Genomic DNA, 24,625 nt, shown 5'->3' with positions numbered 1-24,625 from the left:
TCGCGCCAAAGGCAAGCCCGTCTGCGCCCGTCCGCGCCTGGACCGCGCCCAGGCCCGGACCCCTACTCCTACTGGAACACATATATTCCGATATAATTCTAAAGACCTCCTTCTTCTCAACAGGCCTGAAGCTAATTGTAGCAAGTTAATACCAGGCAATGGACGATCCGTCTGTTCATGCGGCTTCACCCTTCCCGACACACAGAGGACCAAGGCTTTCCGGCCGGTCCAGAGAACCGAAAGTGGCAAACCTTCCCCAATCAAAAAGTACACTATGTTGCATGGTGGACTCATAAACGTCAAATCGCTAGCCAAACACAAATACGAAATTTCCCACCTCATCTCAGACCATGAATTGGACCTATTGTGTTTAACTGAATCCTGGGCAGACACAGCCTCCGACCCGGACTTTGTGACCGCCACCCCGGTTGGTTACTGTGCTTTAAGGGTTGATAGGCCACTTAAATGAGGTGGAGGGTGGCTATTATTCTGAGGGAACATTTCCCTGTCAGATTTTACTCCGCCTCCACACCCTTCTATGAGGCCTTACATTTTATAATTGAGCTCAGCTCAAAGCAGACTTTTAAGGGTTTTTTACTATATCGGCTGCCTGGCTTCAGGAGTCACTTTACATCTAAATTAGATAGCCTCCTAGAGCCTACTCTGCAAAATGATGAATTTACCATTTTAGGAGATTTTAATTTTTATCTCGAAGATAGGGATAACAGGGAAACAGAGGCGTTACTGGAAACACTGGGAGCAGTGGGTCTCAGGCAAAAGGTCCAGACCCCTACCCATGAAGCTGGTCATACGTTAGATGGCATCTTTACATCAGTCCACGGCCTTATCCCTACTGATACCCTGCCTCTAACTTGGTCCGCCCACTCATTTGTCAAATTTACTCTCCGAACTACCTCTTTCAGACCTAACAGGACTTCCAAGACCCCTATTATGACTAAAAGAAACTGGGGTTTAATGGACAGAAAAACTCTCCGCACCCAGCTGGAGGTTTCCCGTCCGCAACTACTTGGGCCCCCCAACACTACAGCCCCTAAATATTCCAAATGGCTAAATGATGCTTTCAAAGCATCCGTACCCATTAAGAAAATATCAGGAAATAGCAAAACCCTACAGCTCCTTGGTTTTCCGACGATCTTCGGAAAGAAAAACAGAAATGCCAACAATTAGAAAGACGTTGGCGTGCCAACTGCTGCCCGAATGAGAAAAGAATTTACAAAGCAGCCCTATCACAGTACAAATGCCTACTGATAGCTGGAAAAAAAGATTTATACACCAAGCAAATCGAAGAAGCAAAAAATTATTCTAAAGAACTTTTTGCAGTAGTGAACAAACTAGCCACTTGTAAGACCTTTGGGATCCAGAGTGACCAAAAGCTACGTGACAATATTGCAGCCGCCTTTAGAAAAAAGGGTTGAACATTTTTAAAAACTATCAAGACTCTACCCATTCCTCCTCTAGCGAACACCACCACTAGAGAGCTCAACACTAATACACTTCTTGTGTTTTCTCCCATTTCTATTGACACTGTAGCCAGACTTATTCTGGATTCTAAGTCAGGGTCTCCCACTGACCCTTGTCCACCAGCATTTCTTAAAGAAATTGTAGACCTGGTCAGTCCAGGACTTACAGAAATCTTTAACTCAATGTTAATTTCTGGGACCTTCCCTTCCATTTGGAAGGATACATCTATCTTACCATTGCTGAAAAAACCCTTGCTGGATGCTTCAGACCCCAATAACTATTGGCCTATAGCCCGGCTACCACTGCCGTTAAAATATTGATCAAATCATGAACTCCCAGCTGACTCAATTCATCAATGAGAACAACCTGCTAGATCCCTCACAGTTCGGCTTTCGCCGTAAACATAGTACCGAAACAGCATACATCAAGGCCACAGAAGAGATCAGGGCGGTGATGGATCGAGGTGGCTGATACTCCTCGATCTGTCAGCCACCTTGGATACGGTTGACCACTCTCTCCTGCATAAGCGGTCGGGGGTTCAGCACTGGCCCTATTGTCCTCCTTTCTTAAGGATAGGAGGCTAACGGTCTCGGTCGACCCATACCTCTCAGATTCTTATACCCTTCCATGGAAAGTGCCTCAGGGCTCCTTGCTGAGCCCATCACTCTTCAATGTATAAGTTTCAGGACTGGCTCCGCTAATTCAGAGTTTTGGTTTTAACCTTACATTTTATGCCAACAACACTCAGATTGTGGTGACAGCCTACAAAAATGAACCCCCCCCCCACCCTACAGTTTCAAAATTGCATGCGTACGGTCAATCAATGGATGAATACTCATTGCCTCAAGCTAAACTCTGACAAAACAGAGATTCTGATTTTTGGCAATTTTCTACCTTGCTGGGGCATCCTGTGGTGGCCAGCAGAGATGAGTGAGTCCCCCAAACAGGTGAAAAAGGCCAAAAACCTGGGGGTGTGGCTGGACCACAAACTCTCTCTTATCCAACACACTAATGTAACAGTTTCGGCCAGTCACTTTCTTATTAAAAAGGTGAGGAAGATCCTTCCTTACCTCCCTGTAGAAACTAGAGAAACTGTAGTCACATCCTTAATCCAGTCAAAACTTGACTACTGTAACGGACTACTTGGAAACATACAGAAGCAATGCTTGAAAAAACGTCAAAGAGTACAGAATTCAGCGGCACGGCTACTATCTAACATTCCTAGGAATAATTCGGTCACCACTGTAATTCGAAGGTTGAATTGGCTTCCAGTGGAACAACGGATTAAATTCAAGGCACTCTCTCTTGCCTATAAAGCCCTGAGCCATTTGGGTCCGGTTTTCTGCAGAATCTTTTTACCTGGTATGAACCTACTAGACATCTTCGCTCCTCCGGCACCAAACTTCTGCAGGTGCCAAAAATCCGCACTTTACAATGGGGCGGTCGCAGCTTCCATTTTTACACCTCTAAGCTCTGGAACTCCCTTCCGTTGGAACTCAGAAGCACAACCACCCTCATCTCTTTTAGAAGGGGCCTGAAAACCTGGCTGTTCCAGAACTAGATGTCAGTGCAGACCACCCGCTGTCCATAGCGCCAAGACACCTCTGTGTATACGTGCGCTTTATAAATTAAAATAACATAACATAACATAAAAATAGTCTTGGAGATGAGGGAACTCCATCACCATGGAGAACCCTCTCTATTGAGATACAAATGAGGTCCTAAGTCCTCTGGTTATGTCCTGGTATGTTATACATTTCAAATAACACTTATACTTTTTCTCAAATGCCTTCTAAGTACCAACATTCCTTTGAACTAGCTGGACTGTAATGGTGCTGATAATCAGTAAAAGCCAGTCAATGTATAACCAGATGTATTAGGGCTTTTCTAAATTTCTGGTGATTGACTTTGTATCGAAGATAGTTGGGCACTGCTTCTTTTTGATATCCCAGAATCAGTGACAAATACATCAATAACACCAAAATCTGTGGTGTGTTTTAAATTGCAAAGTCTACTGTTTCTACTCAGTAAGTAAATTTTTTTATTGTATGTAGTTAATTAAAACCTTTACAATATTGTTGACATAAAAAAGAAAAAAAACACGTGATTTAAAACTATAATGAACAAGCTGACGGATCATTAAAAAATAAAACTTTCTGTAATGTCTATGTGCATGATATATTTACGGATGTAACTGATTTATTGCACATTCACACAATCAAATTCAGACCACTGGAATCCTTGTTCTCAATGTTCACTATTAACTGAAGTGCCTTTTGACAAAATCTAGCGGCCCTGCAGGCTATCTGCAGTTGGTAACTGTTCAGAGCTAGCATAACGGCCGGGCGGCATGATCTAATTTGAGAAAGTCGGAATACGTGGAGTAAATAATAATGTCTCAAGTTTGTCAAAGCCGGACAAATGCACAGTATGTGCATCATAGTTTCTTCCATTTGCCCACATAGTCTACAAACAGGTGTCGGCCATGTTTGTTTCCATGCAGGTGTCTGATCTTTTAATATGGAGGTTCCCAGCCGTAATTTTAAAAGTATTTTTTGGGCTGCTGGGGATATATGATTAACTAAATATGGTTGCGGCTCCAATTTCCCGTACGTGGCCAGCACAGTCCAACAGTGCTTTTTCTATTGCCCATGATCTTTGCTTTGCTGCCGCGTTGGTCTCTTTTTTGAAGGCCGCAAATGATTGATTTGTATTCCATGCCTTTTCCAACTTGAGGTTTGACACGGCGTTCCCCCCATGCCATTTTCCATGGGTTTTTTAACTTTTTCTGGTTGTTCATCTCAGACCAACAGAGGCCCATGAGCGTGTTCTCTTCAGCAGATCTTAGTTTCCAACATGTTTTTACTCAGTTTTACCATTTGTTTCTACTTCAGTTATTCAACAGAAATCACTCTTGAATAAGACAATATATAATGCAGGAAATAGAGGTAACATCAAACACATTTAAATTATTGGAAAATTAGTGGCGATTCCGAAGTTGTAATTAACACCATCAACGCTTATGGTTTTCCCCTCCTGCGCTGAAGAATGTGTAAATCCCATTATTCATGACGAGCTCAGCTCGTCATGAGTGTACGAGAGGTGTACCTCATGACGAGCTGAGCTCGTCATGAGCGTCGAAGGGGTTATTAGACTTCAGTTCTAAGCATCCCTGACATGTCAAATCATAAGATTTATTTGTATCAACCAGTTGCAGAGCAGAGATCTCAGGAGATCCACCAAGGTACACCTGAAAAGATAGAATTTGCTTTTCAAAACTGTGATTGATACATGTGACATATGTGTACAGGGGTATTAGAAATTACAATCGGAAGAGAAACGTTCTGAATGGACTCAATCAATCAATCAATCAAGACATTTATAGAGCGCACTACTTACCCGGAGGGTCTCAAGGCGCTTGGGGGAGGGGGGGGGGGGTGCTGCTACTGCTCGAACAGCCAGGTCTTGAGCTTCTTCCTGAAGGAGAGGTGGTCTTGGGTCAGGCGCAGGTCGGTCGGGAGGGAGTTCCAGGTCTTGGCGGCCAGGTAGGAGAAGGACCTTCCTCCTGTAGTCGTTCTTCGGATGCGGGGGACGGCGGCGAGGGCGTGACTGGCTGATCGGAGGTGGCGTTTGGGAGCGTAGAAGTTGATGCGGTTGTTGAGGTAGCTCGGGCCTTGATCGTGTAGGGCTTTGTGTGCGTGGGTGAGGAGACGGAAGGTGATTCTTTTGTTGACGGGAAGCCAATGCAGGTCTCTCAGATGTCCGGAGATGTGGCTGTGTCGTGGGATGTCGAGGATGAGTCTGGCTGAGGTGTTCTGGATCCGCTGGAGTCTCTTCTGGAGCTTGGCGGTGGTTCCGGCGTAGAGGGCGTTGCCGTAGTCCAGTCGGCTGGTGACGAGGGCCTGGGTGACCGTCTTCCTGGTCTCGGTGGGGATCCACTGGAAGATCTTCCGTAGCATGCGCAGGATGTTGAAGCACGACGAGGAGACGGCGTTGACTTGTCTGGTCATGGAGAGGGAGGAGTCCAGGATGAAGCCCAGGTTGCGTGCGTGGTCCGTCGGTTTGGGTGCGGTGCCCAGGGCGGGGGGCCACCAGGAGTCGTCCCAGGCGGAGGGCGAGGAGCCCAGGATGAGGACTTCCATCTTGTCTGAGTTCAGTTTCAGGCGGCTGGTCGTCATCCATTCGGCTACGTCTTTCATCCCTTCGTGAAGGTTGGCTCTGGCGGCGGCGGGGTCGTTGGTCAGGGAGAGGATCAGCTGGGTGTCGTCGGCGTAGGAGATGATGTTGAGGTTGTGTTGGCGTGCGATGGCCGCGAGGGGGCTCATATAGACGTTGAAGACGGTGGGGCTCAGCGAGGATCCTTGAGGGACGCCGCAGATGACTTTGGTGGCCTCTGACTTGTACGGTGGTAGACGGACTCTCTGTGTTCTTCCGTCGAGGAAGGAGATGATCCATTCCAGTGCCCTCTCCTGGATTCCGACGTTGCTGAGGCGTTGCACTAGGGTGCGGTGGCAGACAGTGTTGAATGCCTCGGAGAGGTCTAGGAGGATGAGGGCCGCTGTTTCTCCGTTGTCCATCAGGGCTCGGATGTCATCGGTGGCAGCGATGAGGGCAGTCTCGGTGCTGTGGTTGGCTCGGAAGCCAGACTGTGAGGGGTCGAGGGATCCATTCGTCTCGAGGAAGGCGGCCAGCTGTTTGTTGACGGTCTTCTCAATGACTTTGGCTGGAAACGGGAGGAGCGAGATGGGGCGGTAATTCTTGAGTTCGGTGGGGTCCGCAGTTGGTTTCTTTAGTAGAGCGCTGAGTTCGGCGTGCTTCCAGCTCTCCGGGAAGGTGGCGGTGTCGAAGGAGGTGTTGATGATGTCCCGCAGGTGGGGTGCGATGACAGCGTCGGCCTTGTTGAAGACGTGGTGAGGGCAGGGGTCGGTCGGAGATCCGGAGTGGATGGAGTTCATCATGCGAACGGTGTCTTCGGTGCTGATCGGAGTCCAGGCGCGGAGGGTGTTGGTGGGGGGCGTTGGTGCGGTCGTGGCGTGTGTCGGTTAAGTGCTGAAGCTGTTGTGTATGTCCGCGATCTTGTTGTGGAAGTAGGAGGCGAGGGAGTTGCAGAGGTCTTGCGATGGGGTGATGTTGTTGTTTCCGGCGTTGGGGTTGGAGAGCTCTTTCACGATGTTGAAGAGTTCCTTGCAGTTGTGTGCGTTGTTGTCCAGCCGGTCCTTGAATGCAGTTTTCTTGGTGGCGCGGATCAGTTGGTGGTGCTTCCGGGTGGCAAGCTTGAAGGTGGTCATGTTGTCCGGTGTTGGTTCCCTTCTCCAGACTTTCTCGAGGGCTCGGCAGTTCTTCTTGGAGCTCTTGAGTTCGTCGGTGAACCATGGGGCTTTCTTACTGCCGGGTCTGCTGGGCGGGGTCCTCAGTGGGGCGAGTTCGTCCGCGCAGTTGCTGATCCACTTCGTGAGGTTGTCGGCGGCCTGGCTGGGGTTCGCTGAGCTGGCGGGAGGGTGCTGGCTCAGGATAGCGGCGAGCTGGTCGGCTGTGATCTTGTTCCAGCTTCTTAGAGCAACCTGTTGCTGGTGGTGGTGGATCGTCGTTCTTCTGAAGGTGAAGTGGACGCAGCTGTGGTCCGTCCAGTGGAGTCCTGTGGCGTGGCTGAAGGCGATGTCTTTGCTGGAAGAGAAGACGGCGTCGAGTGTGTGTCCGGCGAGGTGGGTGGGGGTGGACACCAGCTGCTTGAGTCCGAGGTTGGCGAGGTTGTCGAGCAGGGTGATGGTGTTGCGGTCGTTGTTGTTCTCCAGGTGGAAGTTGATGTCCCCCAGGAGGATGTAGTCAGCGGAGGGGAGGGCATGCGGGCTGACGAAGTCGGCGATGTCCTCGCTGAATTGTGTGCGTGGTCCCGGGGGTCGGTAGATCAGGGTGCCTCTGAGGGTGGTCTTCGGGTCGGTGTGGATCTGGAAGTGTAGGTGTTCGGCGGTGGTCAGGGTGTCGTCGGTGTTGGTCGTGATGTGGATGGTGTCCCTGTGGATGATGGCGATGCCTCCTCCCATCTGGTTGATGGTGCGGTCCCTCCGGGTGATCTTGTAGCCCTCTGGGATGGCGATGGCGATGTCGGGCGCTGAGGAGTTGTTCATCCAGGTTTCCGTGAGGAAGGCAACGTCGGGTGCTGTGGTGTCGAGGAGGTTCCAGAGTTCGATGGCGTGTCTGTGGACGGAGCGGGTGTTGAGCAGGATGCACTTGAGGTGGTTGCTGCTGGTGTTCGGCTTGGCCGGTGCTGGTGCGAGGCAGGTCCGGATGCAGGTGAACTTGCAGGCGTGGCAGCTGAAGGGTCCGTGGGTGCGTCTCGGGGTGGCTCGGTAGCATCCAGGGGTTCGGCCGGTGTTGAGTGCGTTGAGGGTGGCGGCGTCGTACGTCCGGCGGGTGGGTAGGGGTCTGCGAGGGCCAGGGGTCCTGGCGCTGGGCGTGGTCCAGGAGCGGACGGGCGCAGACGGGCTTACCTTTGGCGCACCTTCAGCGCTCAGTCGGTGCTCCCGCTGCGCGCGTCCGCTGCGCGGTCGCTCTGGGGGCGTCATAAGAGGGGAGCCGGGAGGGAGGGTCTGCGGGGAGGCGGCGAGCGCGGCAACCAATCGGCTGGCAGGGGGGCGGGGTTTCGTGGTAGTCCGGCGGGAAAAGGAAAAGCCTGGGGGCTCGGCGGCGGCCCTGCGGTGGCTGGGGCGGCGCTGGGGCGGCCCTGCGGCGGCTGGTGTGGCTCTGCGGCGGTCCTGCGGCGGCTGGGGCGTCGTGCAGTGCGAGGCTCAGGCGGCAGGTGAGGAGGAGCAGGCGGGGGGTGTGGGGCGACCAGGCCAAGGGCGCAGTGGTCACTCATGGGACTAAAATTGTTTTAAAAGAATGTCATATTTGAAACTATTTTGATGATTTACACAGAACTTTGGGGGTGCATGTCTTTTTTTCCAGAAGGCAGATTTAGCCTCCAGTTCTTCCCAAAGACTACTCTGCAAATCAGTGTCTGGTCGTGTTTTTACTTGTTTGGAGCCTGTTAACAGGGTTAAGCCCTTCTCAGTTCAGTCTTCCAGTGGAAGGTCATGCTGGGTGCATTGTTGAACATCTTAAGCTTTCTAATAAACCCCCAAAGCTGAGATGTTTAAAATGCCATATGCAGTTCTTTTGGTTTAGCAGCTCTATTATGGGTATTTGTAGAGTGCACACCACACCCGCGAGGGTATCGGATATCAGCCCTTCATGTCACAGTATGCTTTGAGGTGGGGGCATCAATAGTGTAGGTGAGAAATCATTCATAGGTTTTTACATGGTAGGCATAGAATAAAATACATTGTTGTTTAATGTAACAGAACAGCACATAAAAGATATTTCTGTAGGCCAATTGAATTTCCCTCTAGTTTTAACAACATTACATCTTTGATTAAGTAGATAGGTTTTTGTTGTGAGTAGAAATGTGGTGTTCTCTTGTGTCACATCAGGAATTCCAGTGACAACCACTCCAAACATGAACAAAAAAACCTGTCCCAAAGAAAAACTGAAAATGGCCGACTTGTTCATTTATGACAGAGGAGATGCAGCCTCATTCAAAGTGCCACTCTTAATTCATTATTAAGGTGCACAGGCTACCTGTTTGACAGATGTATAGTAAGCGCCCGTAAGTGTCTTTGGAATGTAAAATATCTGCATTAATAAACCATTTCACTGATGACCCGGAAGTTAAATCATAATGTTCTATCTATCCTGACTGACCAAAATACGACTAAGGTTTCCTATCTCTTAAAGATATCAAACGTGAATTTATTTAGGAGTATACGTGTAATGACATGACGAGGTCAAATGAGTTTTATTTTCTTACGTGTTCAAACTCTATTCGACTTACAGTTTAAACTAAACCCACCTGTCTACTCGTAGCTGGCAAACAATGTTTAATGCATCTACGACTCCCTCCTCCCTTAACTGACGACAGCCAATCGAAGTAGCGATGAAACAGCCAGTTCTTCCGATCCCAGCACTGAAAAACAAAAATGCAAAATATGAGCAAGAGCTGCCCAGCAGGATAGAGGGTTTTAACATCGTATCTAGCAAAAGGAGTTTTGGAAAATACCTCCTAGAAACAATTATGTATAGTGGAACATTATGTTCGAAAGACATGCATGCACAAATTGTGTTATCTGAAATGTTAGAATTCTTAAAGACCAGTTCAGTATTGGTTTATTTATCTTGCGAGGGTGGAATTAAAATCCTAATTCACAGAATCAGGATTGGAAGAACTTTACTAATCGAAGTAGTATTAGTGAATGTGAACTTTCTGCAACATAGTGGAATTTCCAAATTAAAAAATGTAGGGTTAAAGGCAGGTCTGCGGATGTTCCAGCATGACCCTGACTGCAAACGTAAGTAAACACCATCATGTTCGTTTATGTCCATTCATATACTCCGAACAAGTAGTTCCTATCATAGAAACGCGTTTAAATGTACTTCTGTTGAAGCAAAAGTAGGTGCATTTGTAATGTGGGAACACCCTCATAATACAGGTGTTCTAGGGGAAGGGTTTCCTATGTGTATATGTAAAGCTTACATTCATTCACCCGTGGGTATCTTTAGTTTTGGAGTTATTAATGAAAAAATACATTTGAATATCCTGGGGTGCGGATCAACTGCGAATTCGACAGATCTCATGGTGAGATCTGTTTGGCTGCCAACGACTTCAACCAGAAGTTATTTTGGGATTCAGGGCTGAGCCAGAGTGCCCCCAAATGCTAAAACACCCAAAAGGGGGCAGGATATAAATAACCTGACCCCCTAGGCCTGATGGTGGGGTCCTAAATGAACCCTGCCAGTGGCCAAAATTACTTTAAAAAAAAAAAAGATTTTTACCACAAATTTGCATAGGGTCTGTGAAACCATGGTAAAATAAAAAAGAGAAGCAAGCCTGCGCTTGTGTTCTTTATGACCCCAAGTGGGCAGATCCTGGGGGAGGGTGGATTAATAATTATAACTGGTGGGAGGAAGGGTGTGTGTGGCCCTCTTCCCAGGCCAATTTTGGCCCAAGAGACCTCCACCCCCAACTCGGGCCTGGCCATTAACTAATACGAGAAGGGGGTGCCTCCCTCCCGGGCTGATTTTGGCCCCAGGGACCACCACCCCCGGGCATGGCCATGCACACGTAGGGAAAGGGGGGCTGTTCAACACAGCCCCTTCACACAGCCCCCTCCCGTAGGCATTATTGGCCCAGGGCACCCCGTCCCCCAGGGTAGGACTCCTGCCATCTCCTGGGATGCCAACGCCCCCCCTCCCCAGAACATAGCGGCTTTGCTGCCTACACTAGTGCAGGCAGTTACATTTCGGCTTGCTTTCGCTTGGGAGGAGAAATATAAAGCTCCTGCCAAGCAAGAGCAAACAGTAAGTCTGCTCACAGCGGGCGAGAGCCTGAAAAATGCTCCAGCCCACTAGGAGCAGACTTCTCATCAGTCGGGAGTGAAACAGATGAAAGAATTGCTCCCTTCCGCAGAAAGCAGCTTTATTAGCTGCACCCTGTGTGCAGTAGCCGGCTGGGGCCACACGGGCTTCCCCCACTGCCTTTAGCAAAAAGGCAGAGGGTGCCCTGGGTGGGCACAAGGGTACCCACCATTTAGAAGAGGGGTCCCTGAGATGGGGTCCCCGGGGTTAATATAGGCCTGTGGGTTAAGTGCCCCCCTCCACTCTACATATGGGCCAGGCCCCGGGGGATGAGGTACATGGGGAAATATTGGGCTAAGGAGGGGGCTGCATTCCACCCTCCATCTTAAGAAAAAGGTTGGCCTCTGGGAAATTGGCAGCCAATGTGGTACAGGGACAGGGGATCAGCATGCCACCCTCCCCTTTTAAATAAAAGTGGGTGGGATCCAGGACACCAACTATTTACTGGGAGATCCCTGGGGGATGGGGTCCCCTGGGCCAAATACGGCCTGGGGAAGGAAGCCATACACCCCCTCGCCTAAAATAAAAATTAAAAGATTGCAAACCACAGGGAATTGGTCCCTGGGGCAAAATCGGCTAGGGGAGGTGGCCTGCATGCCCCCATCTGGGTAGACTGCCTATGGAGGGGGTTGGCCACAGAGCCTGGCTGCAGGCGGAGGATGGATTAACCTATGGTAATTGAATATTACTTTATATTAAAAAAAAAAAACAAATTCACACAAAAATCCAAAGATTACAAGGATGTTATAGTTCGGAAACAGCATTTTAAAAACCTTCAAAATTCAATAAAAAACAAAGGTTACAAGGCAAATTGAAAGGGGATTGAGGCAAGAAAGATTGCACCTATCTTTAGCAGAGTAGTTTGTATCTAGATGCACAAGGCGCTAAGGACCTGAGACTCAAAACCCCTACGTCTCCCGAGATACACAAAATCTCCTAATTCCAAAAGAACACAGAGGTCCAGCACACTTAACCTAGATTTGTAAATTGATTGACAAAGGTTTTACAAAAGTGATCCTTAGTATAGTTGAAACATTCATTCACAGATCAAATCAAAATGGCAATTCAGCAGGGTTGTTCTGTAAATCCATTATTGAAGACTTCTTTTTTCAGGCAAGGTAAAAACCGTAGCCAAAGCGTTTAGTCCTCATGGACTTCTTCAGGGCTACAAACAACGTACATATGCACAAAATTACTTTCCATGAATTATTACATATCCATATTTACAAAATTATAAAACAAATAATACATTTTATTCAAAAACCCTGTTCTTTTAGAAATTCTTATTGCATTGCATTTTCTTGTTAACACCGTTAACAGGTTATAGGGACGTTATACTAGGGTTCACATTTTACACACAAAAGCTATACACATTCAGCCGTTATACTTAGTTATCTTAGGTAAAAATAACTATTACTCGTGCCCTAATATAAGGTAACTATATCATAAGAGAAAGAAAGCAGTGCTTGATGCTACAACCGATGGCTAGAAGCAGATCTGGGTACGCAGGGAAGAGGGAGGGGGGAGTATTGTTGTTTAATTTAGGGTTAAATTGAAGGGCAGGACAGAACCATACAATACTGTAAGATATGTATACTGAGTTATATGTGCAAACAGAAATTATACAGAAGCCATGAGAAACGTTTTGGATTGTATATGCAACTGTATACAGATATGTAGACAGTGTCTGATTATCATTGTTACCTCTGTACATTAGCCATTGTCTAATACGGGTGTTAACATACTAAAGTTCTATACATGGAACGATGAGTCCAGAGAAGTTGTAACGTTCAGAAAACCAATAATAAATGTGTTTAAAAAAAAATAAGGTAACTATATCTCACACCCTCGCCATGCACTGCTAATTCCTCACATATTACATCACTCATGACATCTTCTATGACATCATTGATAATATCACTACAACATTTGCTGTAAAATTATTGATGAGAAAGGTGTGATGCTGAACTCGGACAAGATGGAGGTCCTCATCCTCGGATCCACCCCCTAGGCTAGGTACGACTCCTGATGGCCGACCTCACTGGGAACAGCTTCAACACCCAACAACCACACAAGCAACCTAGAGGTCATCTCAACTCTACCCTCTTCATGACGAAGCAGGTCAACGCCGTCTCTTCCTCCTACTTCAACGCCCTCTGCATGCTAAGCAAGATCTACAAGTGGATCCCCAACCGTAACGAGAAGAACGGTCACCCAGGCCCTCGTCAGCAGCAGATTGGACTACGGAAACACCCTCTACGCAGGAGCCTCGGCCAAACTCCTGAAACGACTTCAACGCATCCAGAACGCTTCGGCATGCCTGACCCTCGAAATCCCTTGCCACAGCCACATCACACCCTAACTGAGAGACCTACACTGGCTCCCTATCACCAAGAGGATAACCTTCAAGCTCCTCACCCACACACAAAAGGCACTCCACAACACCAGACCAGCATACCTCAACAGACGACTCAACTTCTACACCGCCAGCTCCGCTCTGCCGACCTCGCCCTCGCCACAGCCCCCCGCATCCGAAGAGCGACCTCTGGCGGCAGATCGTTCTCCCACCTCACCCCCAAGACCTGGAATACCCTCCCCATCCACCTACGGCAGACCCAAGATCTGCTGACCTTCAGTAGACTCCTCAAGACCTGGCTTTTCGAGCAGTAGCAGCATCCTTCCCCTCTTTCTCCCATCACCCCCCAGCGCCTTGAGACCCTCACAGGTATGTAGTGCGTTTTACAAATGCTATGATTGATTGATTGATTGATTGTGTTATAATCACCTTAGGGCCTAAGTTAAAGTTACTTGAGATAACTCTGAATACTGAATATTATAGTTTTGTGCTTGCAAAATGTGAACCTAACTATAACATCCCTGTAATGTTTAGTTTTTTGATAGAGAATTCCTAAGGTTTTCTAAATGTAATCTCCTGACTATGACGTACCAGTAATCTTTGTTTTTTTTCAGCGAAAATATAAATAAATATATATATATATATATATATATATATATATGTATATATATATATATATATATATATATATATATATATATATATATATATATATATATATATATATATATATATATATATATATATATATATATATATATATATATATATATATATATATATATATATATATATATATATATTCACAGAAAAAACCATAGGTTATAGTGGATATATAGTTAGGAATTTGCATTTACTAAACCTTGAAAATTCAATGAAAAAACCATTGGTTTTAGGCCATATATAGTTAGGGATTTGCATTTACAAAACCTTATTTTACTCGCATAAAACCATTGAAATTCCATATATAGTTATAAGCGCTAACTATATATCGCGCACCCGCAATCCACTGCTGATGATGTCACATATTACATCATTCATGACATGGTTAGTGACATCACTGATGACATCACTGATGACATCTCAAATGACATCACTGATGACATCACTGATGACAACATCCAGTGACTGTATGTTTCTGTAAAGTTAAAATATGTCTTACATATTGAAGAATGAGTGGATGTATAAGTGTCTGGATGAAGGATTTAGTAGGTGCATGACTGACTGTATGAGTGAGTGATTAAATGTGTCTCACTGAGTGCATGGGTTAGTGACTAAACTGTCTTAATTTGTGCATCATTATGTCTGTTGTTCTGTAAACTGTTGCATGTGTTGATAAGTAGCTATATGAGTAACTATATGGGTTATTGATTGGTTGCCCAAGTATTTGTATGGGATACTGAGTGTGTGTGTGGGTGGCTGGGAGGTGTGTGACTCTGTGCATAGATGTGTGAGCAGTTGATTCACTAGATGTATGGTTTCAAAAGTGCATGTGGAAACAGCTGTATGGGCGGTTGACTGTGTGCATGAGTGTATTGGTGAGTGAATGGATATCTCAGTGCTACATGTCAAAGTAAGTACATATGTAAAACACAGTACATGTGAGAGTTGACATATATAAATAATTGTGCATAAGAGCCAGTGAATGTGTGAGTGGCTGTATGGATCATTGTGAACTTGTATCAGGGATTGTATAAGAGAGTAAATATGTGTTAGTATATGTTTGAATAAGTAAAGTTTGTATAACTGTATATTTGAGGAAATGGAGGTGTGATTGATTCTTTGCATGACTGACTAGGTGTGTGAGTAACTCCATGGATGAGTGACAGTCTGTGAGTGTCTGTTTACACTGATTGTATCTAAGGTTATATTAGAGTCTGAAGAGGTTCATCGTATTATCACATGAATGATATCATCAGTGATGTTATCAGTCATGTCAAATGAGATGTTTTCAGTGATGTCATCAGTGATGTCATTTGAGATGTCATCAGTGATGTCATCAGTGATGTCACTAACCATGTCATGAATGATGTAATATGTGACATCATCAGCAGTGGATTGCGGGTGCGCGATATATAGTTAGCGCTTAGAACTATATATGGAATTTCAATGGTTTTATGCGAGTAAAATAAGGTTTTGTAAATGCAAATCCCTAACTATATATGGCCTAAAACCAATGGTTTTTTCATTGAATTTTCAAGGTTTTGTAAATGCAAATTCCTAACTATATATCCACTATAACCTATGGTTTTTTCTGTGAATTTCATTGGTTTTTTAATAGCAAATATGAAAAGCTTTAAAATGTCAAGTACGTGATAGATAAAAACATTTTTGTATTTATGCACGCTGATGTGCTTTGAACGCTGCACCCCCCCCTCCCCTCTTTTGTCTTAGTAGTACTCTCTCTTTGCAGATACTGAAGGGTAGTTAACGCAGGCCTTTACCCCCGTTGTAATCCGTCGTGCCTGCTTGTCTCTCCATTTGATTGATTGTTGTCCAAGCATTTACTGTTTTAGAATTGGTTCTCTTTGGATCATTCTCTATTTACAAACAAGCACGAAGTCGCAATACTCTGTTTAGTCTTTGCAGATAGTGAAAAATCGTGTAAAAAAATAAAAGTAATCGAGCAAAATCAGTAGGCCACTAATTGGATCTCTTTTTGACCTCGCTAAAATAGAAATATTAGGAACAACCCTTCATGAGAAATACGAAAATAGTGAGATGAACTGAGCTCCACACCATGAGGGCTGCAAGACAGCTCGGCTCCGTCACCCATCCCGCCCAAAATAACGACAAACCCTATGCAAATATTAAAAATATAGACAACACACCAGCAAAGAAACAGGGTAAAACATTTTATTAAAAAACTATTTACATAACGTTGGATTATAAGATGATGTCAGTAGTGGACCGATGTGTGAATAGGTCGAAAGCAGCACAAGGCTCCAAGATCCGGATGGCAAGCTCCTGGATGTTGGGTGCCATAGTTCAAAGTTCTGACTTTGAGCCTTTTTCAATGCCTGTGCTTTGTTGAATCAAAATGGCGGCTTGACACAAAGCTGACTCAAGCGTTGCTACTGATGCTATGCAGACCAAAACTGGTTTTCAGTTTGTACATTTTTCTAGATTTTTCAATCCAAGTTTGGTTGACTTTGTAGAACGATGGCTTCAAATTTTCAACATACGGTGTGGTGGCGCTGACTGGGAGGGGGCGCTTCGCTCCTGCCCCCTCCCCAAGTAAGATTTTCATACGTGAAAGTACGTTAATGGTTTTGGTCCCTGAGTTGCTTCGATGTCACTGCCATTCTCAAATGGCATAAGTTCTGGATGTTGGGTGCCATAGTTAAGAGTTCTGAGCAGCGCTTGTAACACTGTCTGAAGCTTATTTCCACCTACTGCAGCTTCACTATTCTCAAAGTAAGTGAGTGTCGTTTGTGGACCTGACTGCATTAGAAAACAATGTGATATGTTACCTTCCTAAACAGCTTGACGGAGGCCCCTGAGGGGCGGTGTGATGGCCATGGACTCGGAGAAGACGCTTGGCTCCGACACCCTCCCCAAGTCTTATAGCACTGGTGTAGCCTGAGATCGCCCCCGACATAGGCGGCCAGCTCCCGGGGTCCGGCGGAACTTTTTGCCTTTTGATGACTCTTCAATTCTGAACCTTGTCCCATCCAGCTGAGTTGCGCCCACTCTTGCGGCTACAGCGTCTTGCCCACCATCCAGCTGAATTGCGCCCACTCTTGCGGTGCAGCGATAGGCGGCTGCCACAGGACTCTCAAAATGGCGGCCGGCTCTTCGGTTTTGGGCCTGGTCCACTAAAATGGCCCTGGGACACCTTTGAACTCGGACGCTTCCCTGATAGGGCTTGGGTCCCATTCTCGAAAACCGTCCCCTCAGCCGTGAAGATTCTACAAAAGTCTTGGGGGCCTCCGACTCCCGCAGGCTTCTGGTGGGGAGCGGCTGCCATGATTGCTCGTGGAATGGCCACGACGGAGCTACGAGATGGTAGTGGTCTCATGCTGACGCCAGCTTTAGTCTGAAACATCCAGAAACACTGTAGACTACCAATTCGATCAGTTCCGGTAGCGCCCCAACATGACCCGGAAGAGAAGAACTTGCCCTCCCCTCTTTGACTTATGGTTCTTGTTGCCTGTCCCCTCTGTTGTCATTTAACAGAACTTTTTGGACTGCTGAAAGGGGTTGTGTTCCGAACGCTGGTTGGTGGACACATTTTGACTATATTCTTGACCTACGTTGTCGCGTAATGCGTTATATGACACGCCGCGTTACCGCACCCGGAAGTGATCCGAGGCGCGGCGCGCAGCGCGTAACGTAAGCATAACAAGTCATGTGACTTGTTAATAAAACTTTTCATTGGTTCATTTTACTTTTGTTAATTTAATGATGAAAAGCTTGGTCATATGACCTAAAAATTACGCTTTTTATTGTTTTCGAACAATATTTTTTTTTCAAACATATGTTATAATATTCCAGGCTAATGTACTTTCCCGGAAAATTTACAACTGTCTTGTAAGTAAAATATATTCCTTTTTCGAGAAAAAGGGCGTTTCTTCCTTCCATGACGGAGCCGTTGAGTAAAAGAGATTCGGCCTGCTGTCTTAGTCGCCGATACGCCTGATTATCAGATTCTTATCGATCACTTTATATTGCAGACATGAAAAACACAACTGCCCTTAAGCATTTATCTTTACTGCGTTCCTACATATTATACCTTTTATCCGTCATGTAATTGGACTGCTTTATTTCACTTGCCTTTACTGATTCGAAAACAGTGACTAAAAGTAAAAACTTTACCAATGTAAATACTACTACCGTGTTTTGTTTTAAAAACCTTTATTGTGAAAATGTCAGTATACAAATACGGGCCTATAACCACGTGGGCCGGCCACGGAGCAAACTGAAATCGTATATGATGAGGAGACATTTACACTGTAGAAGAACGTAACGAGCGGGCCATTAGGTTGCAAGAACAAAGGTGTCTAACAGTTGCGGAATCGGTGGACGTACATTTTGTAATTAAAATACGACAGGGCCACTTACAATAACATTTTCTAGATATACATTTGCGGGCAAGGAGTTACGAGTCCCATTTATACCGGCGCCATTTTGGGCGAGGCCGGGCAGGTCCAAGATATAGTCAAAATGTCTCCACCAACCATCGGCCAGACCAGAACCCCTTTCGGCCCTTTATGCTACAAGATGGTGTCTTCCATTCAGAAAATATTGTTGGCAGCATTTTGAAAGGAAACAGAAACAGCCGTTCTCCTAGTGAGTTTCACATTGTTACATTTAGGAAGAATGTTGAAGAGTAGTATGTGGAAAATCTGAAGCCATTTTTCTACAAACTCTCAATCAGACTTGGATGGAAAAAAAAAACCTGAAGAATGTACAAACTGAAAACCAATTTTTGTCTGTATAGCATCAACAGTAACGCTTGAGTCAGCTTTGTGTCAAGCCGCCATTTTCATTCAATCAATAGCGTCCCCCTGCACACATTCAGGGACCTGGTCGTGTCTTCAGATGAAACGGATTGTAGGAAAAGAAGCAGAAAGGAAAAGGCAAAAAGTTCCGCCGGACCTCGGGAGCCGGCCGCCTATGTCATGTGCCACCTTTGGCCACACCAGGGCAATAGTGAAGCTGCAGCAGTTGCAAATAAGCTTCGGACAGTCTTACAAGCACTGCTCAGAACTCTCAACTGAGGCACTCAACATCCAGGACTTGCCATTCGGATCTTGGCGCCTTGTGCTGGTTCCGACCTATTCACACATCGGTCCACTACTGACATCACCTCATAAGCCAACGGGGCACCCCACGCCGACTTTCGGCGCAGCATTGTAGGATGGCCACACCAGTGCGGCAACTTGCTGGACACAACATCGAGGCCATCCAGATCTCGGCGCGTTCGACTCACTGTACCGCAAGAGTGACCGCAACTCAGCTGGACACGCCATCTTTCGGCGCAGCATTGTAGGATGGCCACACCAGTGCGGCAATTTGCTGGACACCACCTCGGTGCCATCCGGATCTCGGCGCGTTCGAGTCACTGTACCGCAACAGTGACCGCAACTCAGCTGGACACGCCGTCTTTCGGCGCAGCATTGTAGGATGGCCACACCAGTGCGGCAATTTGCTGGACACCACCTCGGTGCCATCCGGATCTCGGCGCGTTCGAGTCACTGTACCGCAACAGTGACCGCAACTCAGCTGGACACGCCGTCTTTCGGCGCAGCATTGTAGGATGGCCACACCAGTGCGGCAATTTGCTGGACACCACCTCGGTGCCATCCGGATCTCGGCGCGTTGTGCTGCCTTCGGCCTATTCGCACATCGGTCCGCTACTGACGCCGCCTCACGTGCCAACGGATTTTCTACGCTTTTTGTAGCCCTATGCCGCATAACAGGTCATGTGACTTGTTTATAAAACTTTTCATTGGTTCATTTTACTTTTGGTTTCCTAAAGATGGAAGGCTTGGTCATATGACCTAAAAATAACACTTTTCATTGGTTTAGAACATTTTCTTTTCCCAAACGATGAAAGCCCCACCTTGTTTCTGGATCATTCAGACTGAAGCTGGCGTCAGCATGAGAGCACCACCATCTCGTGGCTCCGTCGTGCTCATTCCGCGAGCAATCATGGCAGCCGCTCCCCACCGGAAGCCTGCGGGAGTCGGGGGCCCCCAAGACTTTTGTAGAATCTTCACGGCTGAGGGGACGCTTTTCGAGAATGGAGCCCAAGCCCTAGCAGGCAAGCGTCCGAGTTCCAAGGTGTGCCAGGGCCATTTCAGTGGACCAGGCCCAAAACCGAGGAGCCGTCCGCCATTTTAAGAGCCATGTGGCAGCCGCCTATCGCTGCACTGCAAGAGTGGGAGCAACTGAACAACATGGTGAGCGAGACGCTGTAGCCGCAAGAGCGGGCGCAACTCAGCTAGATGGCCGCCACCTGGGGAGGCCCGTTCACGCCGCCTCCCCCACGCCCCCCCCCCCCCCCCCCCCCCCGGGCCGCCGCACGCCAATTTTCGGAGCAGCATTGTAGGATACCAAAACCAGTGCGGCAGTTTACTGGACATCACCTGGGTGCCTGTCGTACATGTTGTGTCAGCCATGGGACACTGGACACAGTCCCATCAACATCTCAACGCGTTCTGCTGCCTTGGGACTATTCGCACAACAGACCGCTACTGACGAGGCCTCCCCCCGCACCACCCGGGACGCCCCACGCTGTTTTTCTGTGCTGCATTGTAGGATCCCAAAACCATTGCGGCACCCAGGCGACATCACCTGGGTGCCGTCCAGAACTCTGCACGTTGTGCTGCCTTGGGACTATTCGCACAAAAGACAGCTTCTAACCATTGTTGCTTTTTGAGTTGAAAAATGTTTAAATGTTTTTAGTTTTTGTTCCGTTCATTATAGTTAAAAGTTAATAAAGTTTTATAATCTTACTTTGTTGGAGTGTTATCTATTTTTTAAAAAACGGGTGAATAGGGCCTTGAATCGGGTTATTGTCATGTGTGGGCTTTGGAAGTGTGCTGCTGCAGGATCGGACATTTCAAACTCAAATGCACGTTCTTTTTCTTACCTTTCCGAAGCATGGAGCGCAATAGCAGGCAGAGAAAGGGTGATGCACGTGTTGAACACTACCTGACCTGGCAAGTTGCTGGCAGTGCCCCCCCGCCCGCTCCTGAAAGAGGGCACACACACACCGCTGCCCCGAGTACTTCACAAATCTTTAAAAGACCATGCGCTTGTTCATGAGGCTTAAATGGTTTATCACCTCTTCTAGAACTCCTGCATCGACCCTCTGACGTTTCCTGGAAAAATTACCATGTAACACAATACCAAGCCCTGTCAGCTGAAACCCCCAAGGAATCGTGGGGCATATTATCAAGGGGGTTTATCTCCGCTTTTTTGGCTTTAAAAGCCATGAAAGCGGAGATAAAATTATCTCCCTATTACCAAGCTGTCGCTAACACCAGTTAGTGACAGCTAAAAGGAGATAGCGACCATCTTGGGCCCCGCTTTGCATGTCAGTGATACTTATCACTAATGACATGCAAAGTGGCGTGCCAAGATGTTAGCGACTGGAAACAGTCCCTAACATCGCTATCTCCTATTACCAACTTTTGGAGATATTCGCGCTAAGCGCAAATATCTCCAAAATCTAACACCTGCCCTGAGCAGTTCTTAGCCATGTTATCCAATGGGAGGTGGATAACATGGCTAAGAGCATTTGCTCGATAATACATGAATATCGCTGACTTTTCTGCGATAATAGCAAGGTTTATCTGCGATAAAAATCGCCGATGTGCGGCGATAATTTTTGTCTCTAAACAAGTTAGAGACAAAAGTTATCGCTAGTTGTTCGTAATATGCCCCCGGGTTTTTGCTTGCAGAAATCGGGAGGCGGGAGACTAGCACTGAAATCAGTAGTCACACGCCTGAATCGGGAGGGTTGGCATGTCTGAATTCTCTACAGCTGGGGCCATAAACTACATCCGCAGGGGTAGGTGATAGCCTGGGACCAGCCTGGCATCTAAAATGGCTGCTGTGCACAACAAAATTGTGGCATTGGAAAAAAGGCAAGATGGCGCAGCCGCTGGAAGAGATGTATCAACATATATCAGCCTCCTCAGCCACCCTCAGGAAACATAGGGGATTAGGATACGTCTCCCGCACCCCCTTATACCTAGTAATTTAATTAACGAAGCACAAAATGGCAAATTCCCGTTTCGCTACCAGTTTGCGGCCCAGTTCGCGGCCCGTGAAGCGCTTCTACCGTGAAAAATCATTTTTTTTTTATTTTCCCCACGGGACCCTTTAATAACCCCAACAACATTCCTAGGGGGTCAAGAGGGTGATACCTTGCCCCCTTTCATTAAATTCCCCCTTCGTTTTTCACCTCTTCTTCTCTCTCGATCCTACCGAGAGACAAGATGGCGGCCGCTCCGGACTGTCACGCAGCAAAAAAAAAAAAAAGCTCACGCACAGCCGCTGGAAGAGATGTATCAACATATATCAGCCTCCTCAGCCACCCTCAGGAAACATAGGGGATTAGGATACGTCTCCCGCACCCCCTTATACCTAGTAATTTAATTAACGAAGCACAAAATGGCGAATTCCCGTTTCGCTACCAGTTTGCGGCCCAGTTCGCGGCCCGTGAAGCGCTTCTACCGTGAAAAATCATTTTTTTTTTCTTTTCCCCACGGGACCCTTTAATAACCCCAACAACATTCCTAGGGGGTCAAGAGGGGGATACCTTGCCCCCTTTCATTAAATTCCCCCTTCGTTTTTCACCTCTTCTTCTCTCTCGATCCTACCGAGAGACAAGATGGCGGCCGCTCCGGACTGTTCAGAATGTTGACAGACACCGGAGAGCCAATCAGCTTTCTGCGCGCAAAGTTCCGAAACGCGAAAAGTAAGCGGACCGGATCGCTGCCCGGAGCGCTGTTACAGATATATATCTTGATTTAAACGTTAATTTCTCAAAATCCACTGAAGCACATATATTGAGACCTAGCAAAGGCACATCGGGCTAACAGTCCCTACAATTTTGCCAAGTTTCGTGCAAATCCATTCAGCCGTTCGAGCTAAAAGTGAGTCCAACCGCCCTATGGAAATTAACATGGGAAAAACGCGTTTTAGGACCCCCCTTTTTTCTCGGCCCCCCCTTGACGAAACCCCCCCAAATTTTCAGGGGCTGCTCAGAAACAAAATGTGCCATTTTCCTGAAAATTTCTGCCGATTCCGTCCACAAACGCCAAAGTTATTGGACATAGAATTTTCAGAAATGCCATAGGGAATTAATCCTAACTATATATACCTACTGGCGATAGCCAGTAGGTAATATATATACATATATATATATATATATATATATATATATATATATATATATATACATACACACATATAGAGAGCAAACTTGAGACATCCCCAAAGGTTGAATTTACTTTAGCATTATCTATCTATACTCCTATTCCACACTATTTCTAATGATTGGCTTATGATTGGGTAACTTCCACAATGTCTACTTGCTATGTCTCCTGGGCCTAGGGCACTGCACATGATATCTGGTAACCATTCCCTTTCCCTAGATAAAAATAATCTCTACTTGCTCATGTTTTTGATTTGCAGAAATTTTAAAACTGTACTGTGGCTTGGAGAGCGGACATCAGGAAATTGATACAGGGATCCCATATCTTTTCACATTGATTTCACTTACATTCTATAGTGGCTGGAAACTTTTCAATGCTCAGGAGCTCCAACAGCCTACGTAGCCAGGCATCATAATCTGGGTCCAACTCAGACCCCCTTAGAGCAGTGCTCATTTGCTTAATGGCACAGAGAGCTAGTGGCATTGCCCTATCCTTCCATGACCGCATGAGGTAAGTTTGCTTGTTGTGGGAGCTGAGGAGGATTTATGCAGGGAATAGGGGTATGTTCATATCGAAGATCGTGTTCATATTAGTTAGTGTTTCCTGACAGTATTTATTTTAGTTTGGCAGATGGGTCAGAGTGCCTGTGTCCCTGCACTTTCTCATTTCTCAGCTGATTTCTTTGGGGGAATCAACAGTGGCAGCACACTGGGCAGAAGCAGGACACAATATTTCTCAGTTACGCTTTACTATACTGGAGGTGATTGAAACACGCCCAGATATGGATACACACAAAATGCGACTAAGAGCTGAATATTTCTGGATTAAAAAAATGGGGAGTCTCCAGCCACATGGGCTTAACGACAGATTAGAATTATCATGTTTTCTATAAAACCACCAGGAAGTCACTTGTTTTTCCTGTACTGACACCGGTTTACTCTGCTGAACCTTGGTCATATCTCATTACAAGATGGCAGACGCGTTAACCATCATGACAATGTTTATTTGTTTACTTTGTGAACCTTGGTATATTCCATTCAAACATGGCCGACACGCTATTATCATGACAATGTTTACCTGTTAATTATTCATTTCCGCCTTAAGTTTACTCACTGCATGATTTCGAATGTGTTTTTGGCTTTACTTTTCATATATCCGAGTGATGATTACGTTTTCGGGTGAAACGTAATACTCTTACAGAGTTTGGTTTATTTCCAAATAGCTCAGTTTATAATTTCTCATGCTTCGTGCTATCGCGGTCACGTGACCGCGTAACCAACCAATGACCATTTAAATAAGAGCTAAGAGCCATTCTGGTTATCTCAGCTATACCGACATTGGTGGAAACTAGAAGCAGACCGTGAATGAGCATTTCCATGAGTAACTGACATGAAACGCGAGTCGTTTCGATCTGAGAATGTTTAACAGACAGGTTTTTTAA

General features: G+C 46.4%; 1 protein-coding gene across 2 annotated transcripts in view; it reads right to left on the bottom strand.

Annotated features, from left to right (window-relative positions):
- PTPRR (protein tyrosine phosphatase receptor type R) overlaps positions 1-24,625 on the bottom strand; it is a 945,480-nt gene that overhangs the window by 42,032 nt on the left and 878,823 nt on the right. For both annotated transcript variants that reach the window (XM_086921858.1, XM_086921867.1), the window contains one exon: positions 9,371-9,484. In XM_086921858.1, the coding sequence (XP_086777984.1) occupies positions 9,371-9,484 (114 nt within the window). The remainder of the gene's footprint in view (positions 1-9,370; positions 9,485-24,625) is intronic.

This window comes from Lissotriton vulgaris, chromosome 1_1 (genome assembly GCF_964263255.1).
Source record: "Lissotriton vulgaris chromosome 1_1, aLisVul1.2, whole genome shotgun sequence".
Classification (NCBI taxonomy): Eukaryota; Metazoa; Chordata; class Amphibia; order Caudata; family Salamandridae; genus Lissotriton; species Lissotriton vulgaris.
Note: the sequence above shows the minus strand (reverse complement) of the source record. Positions and strands in the feature narration are given on the sequence as shown.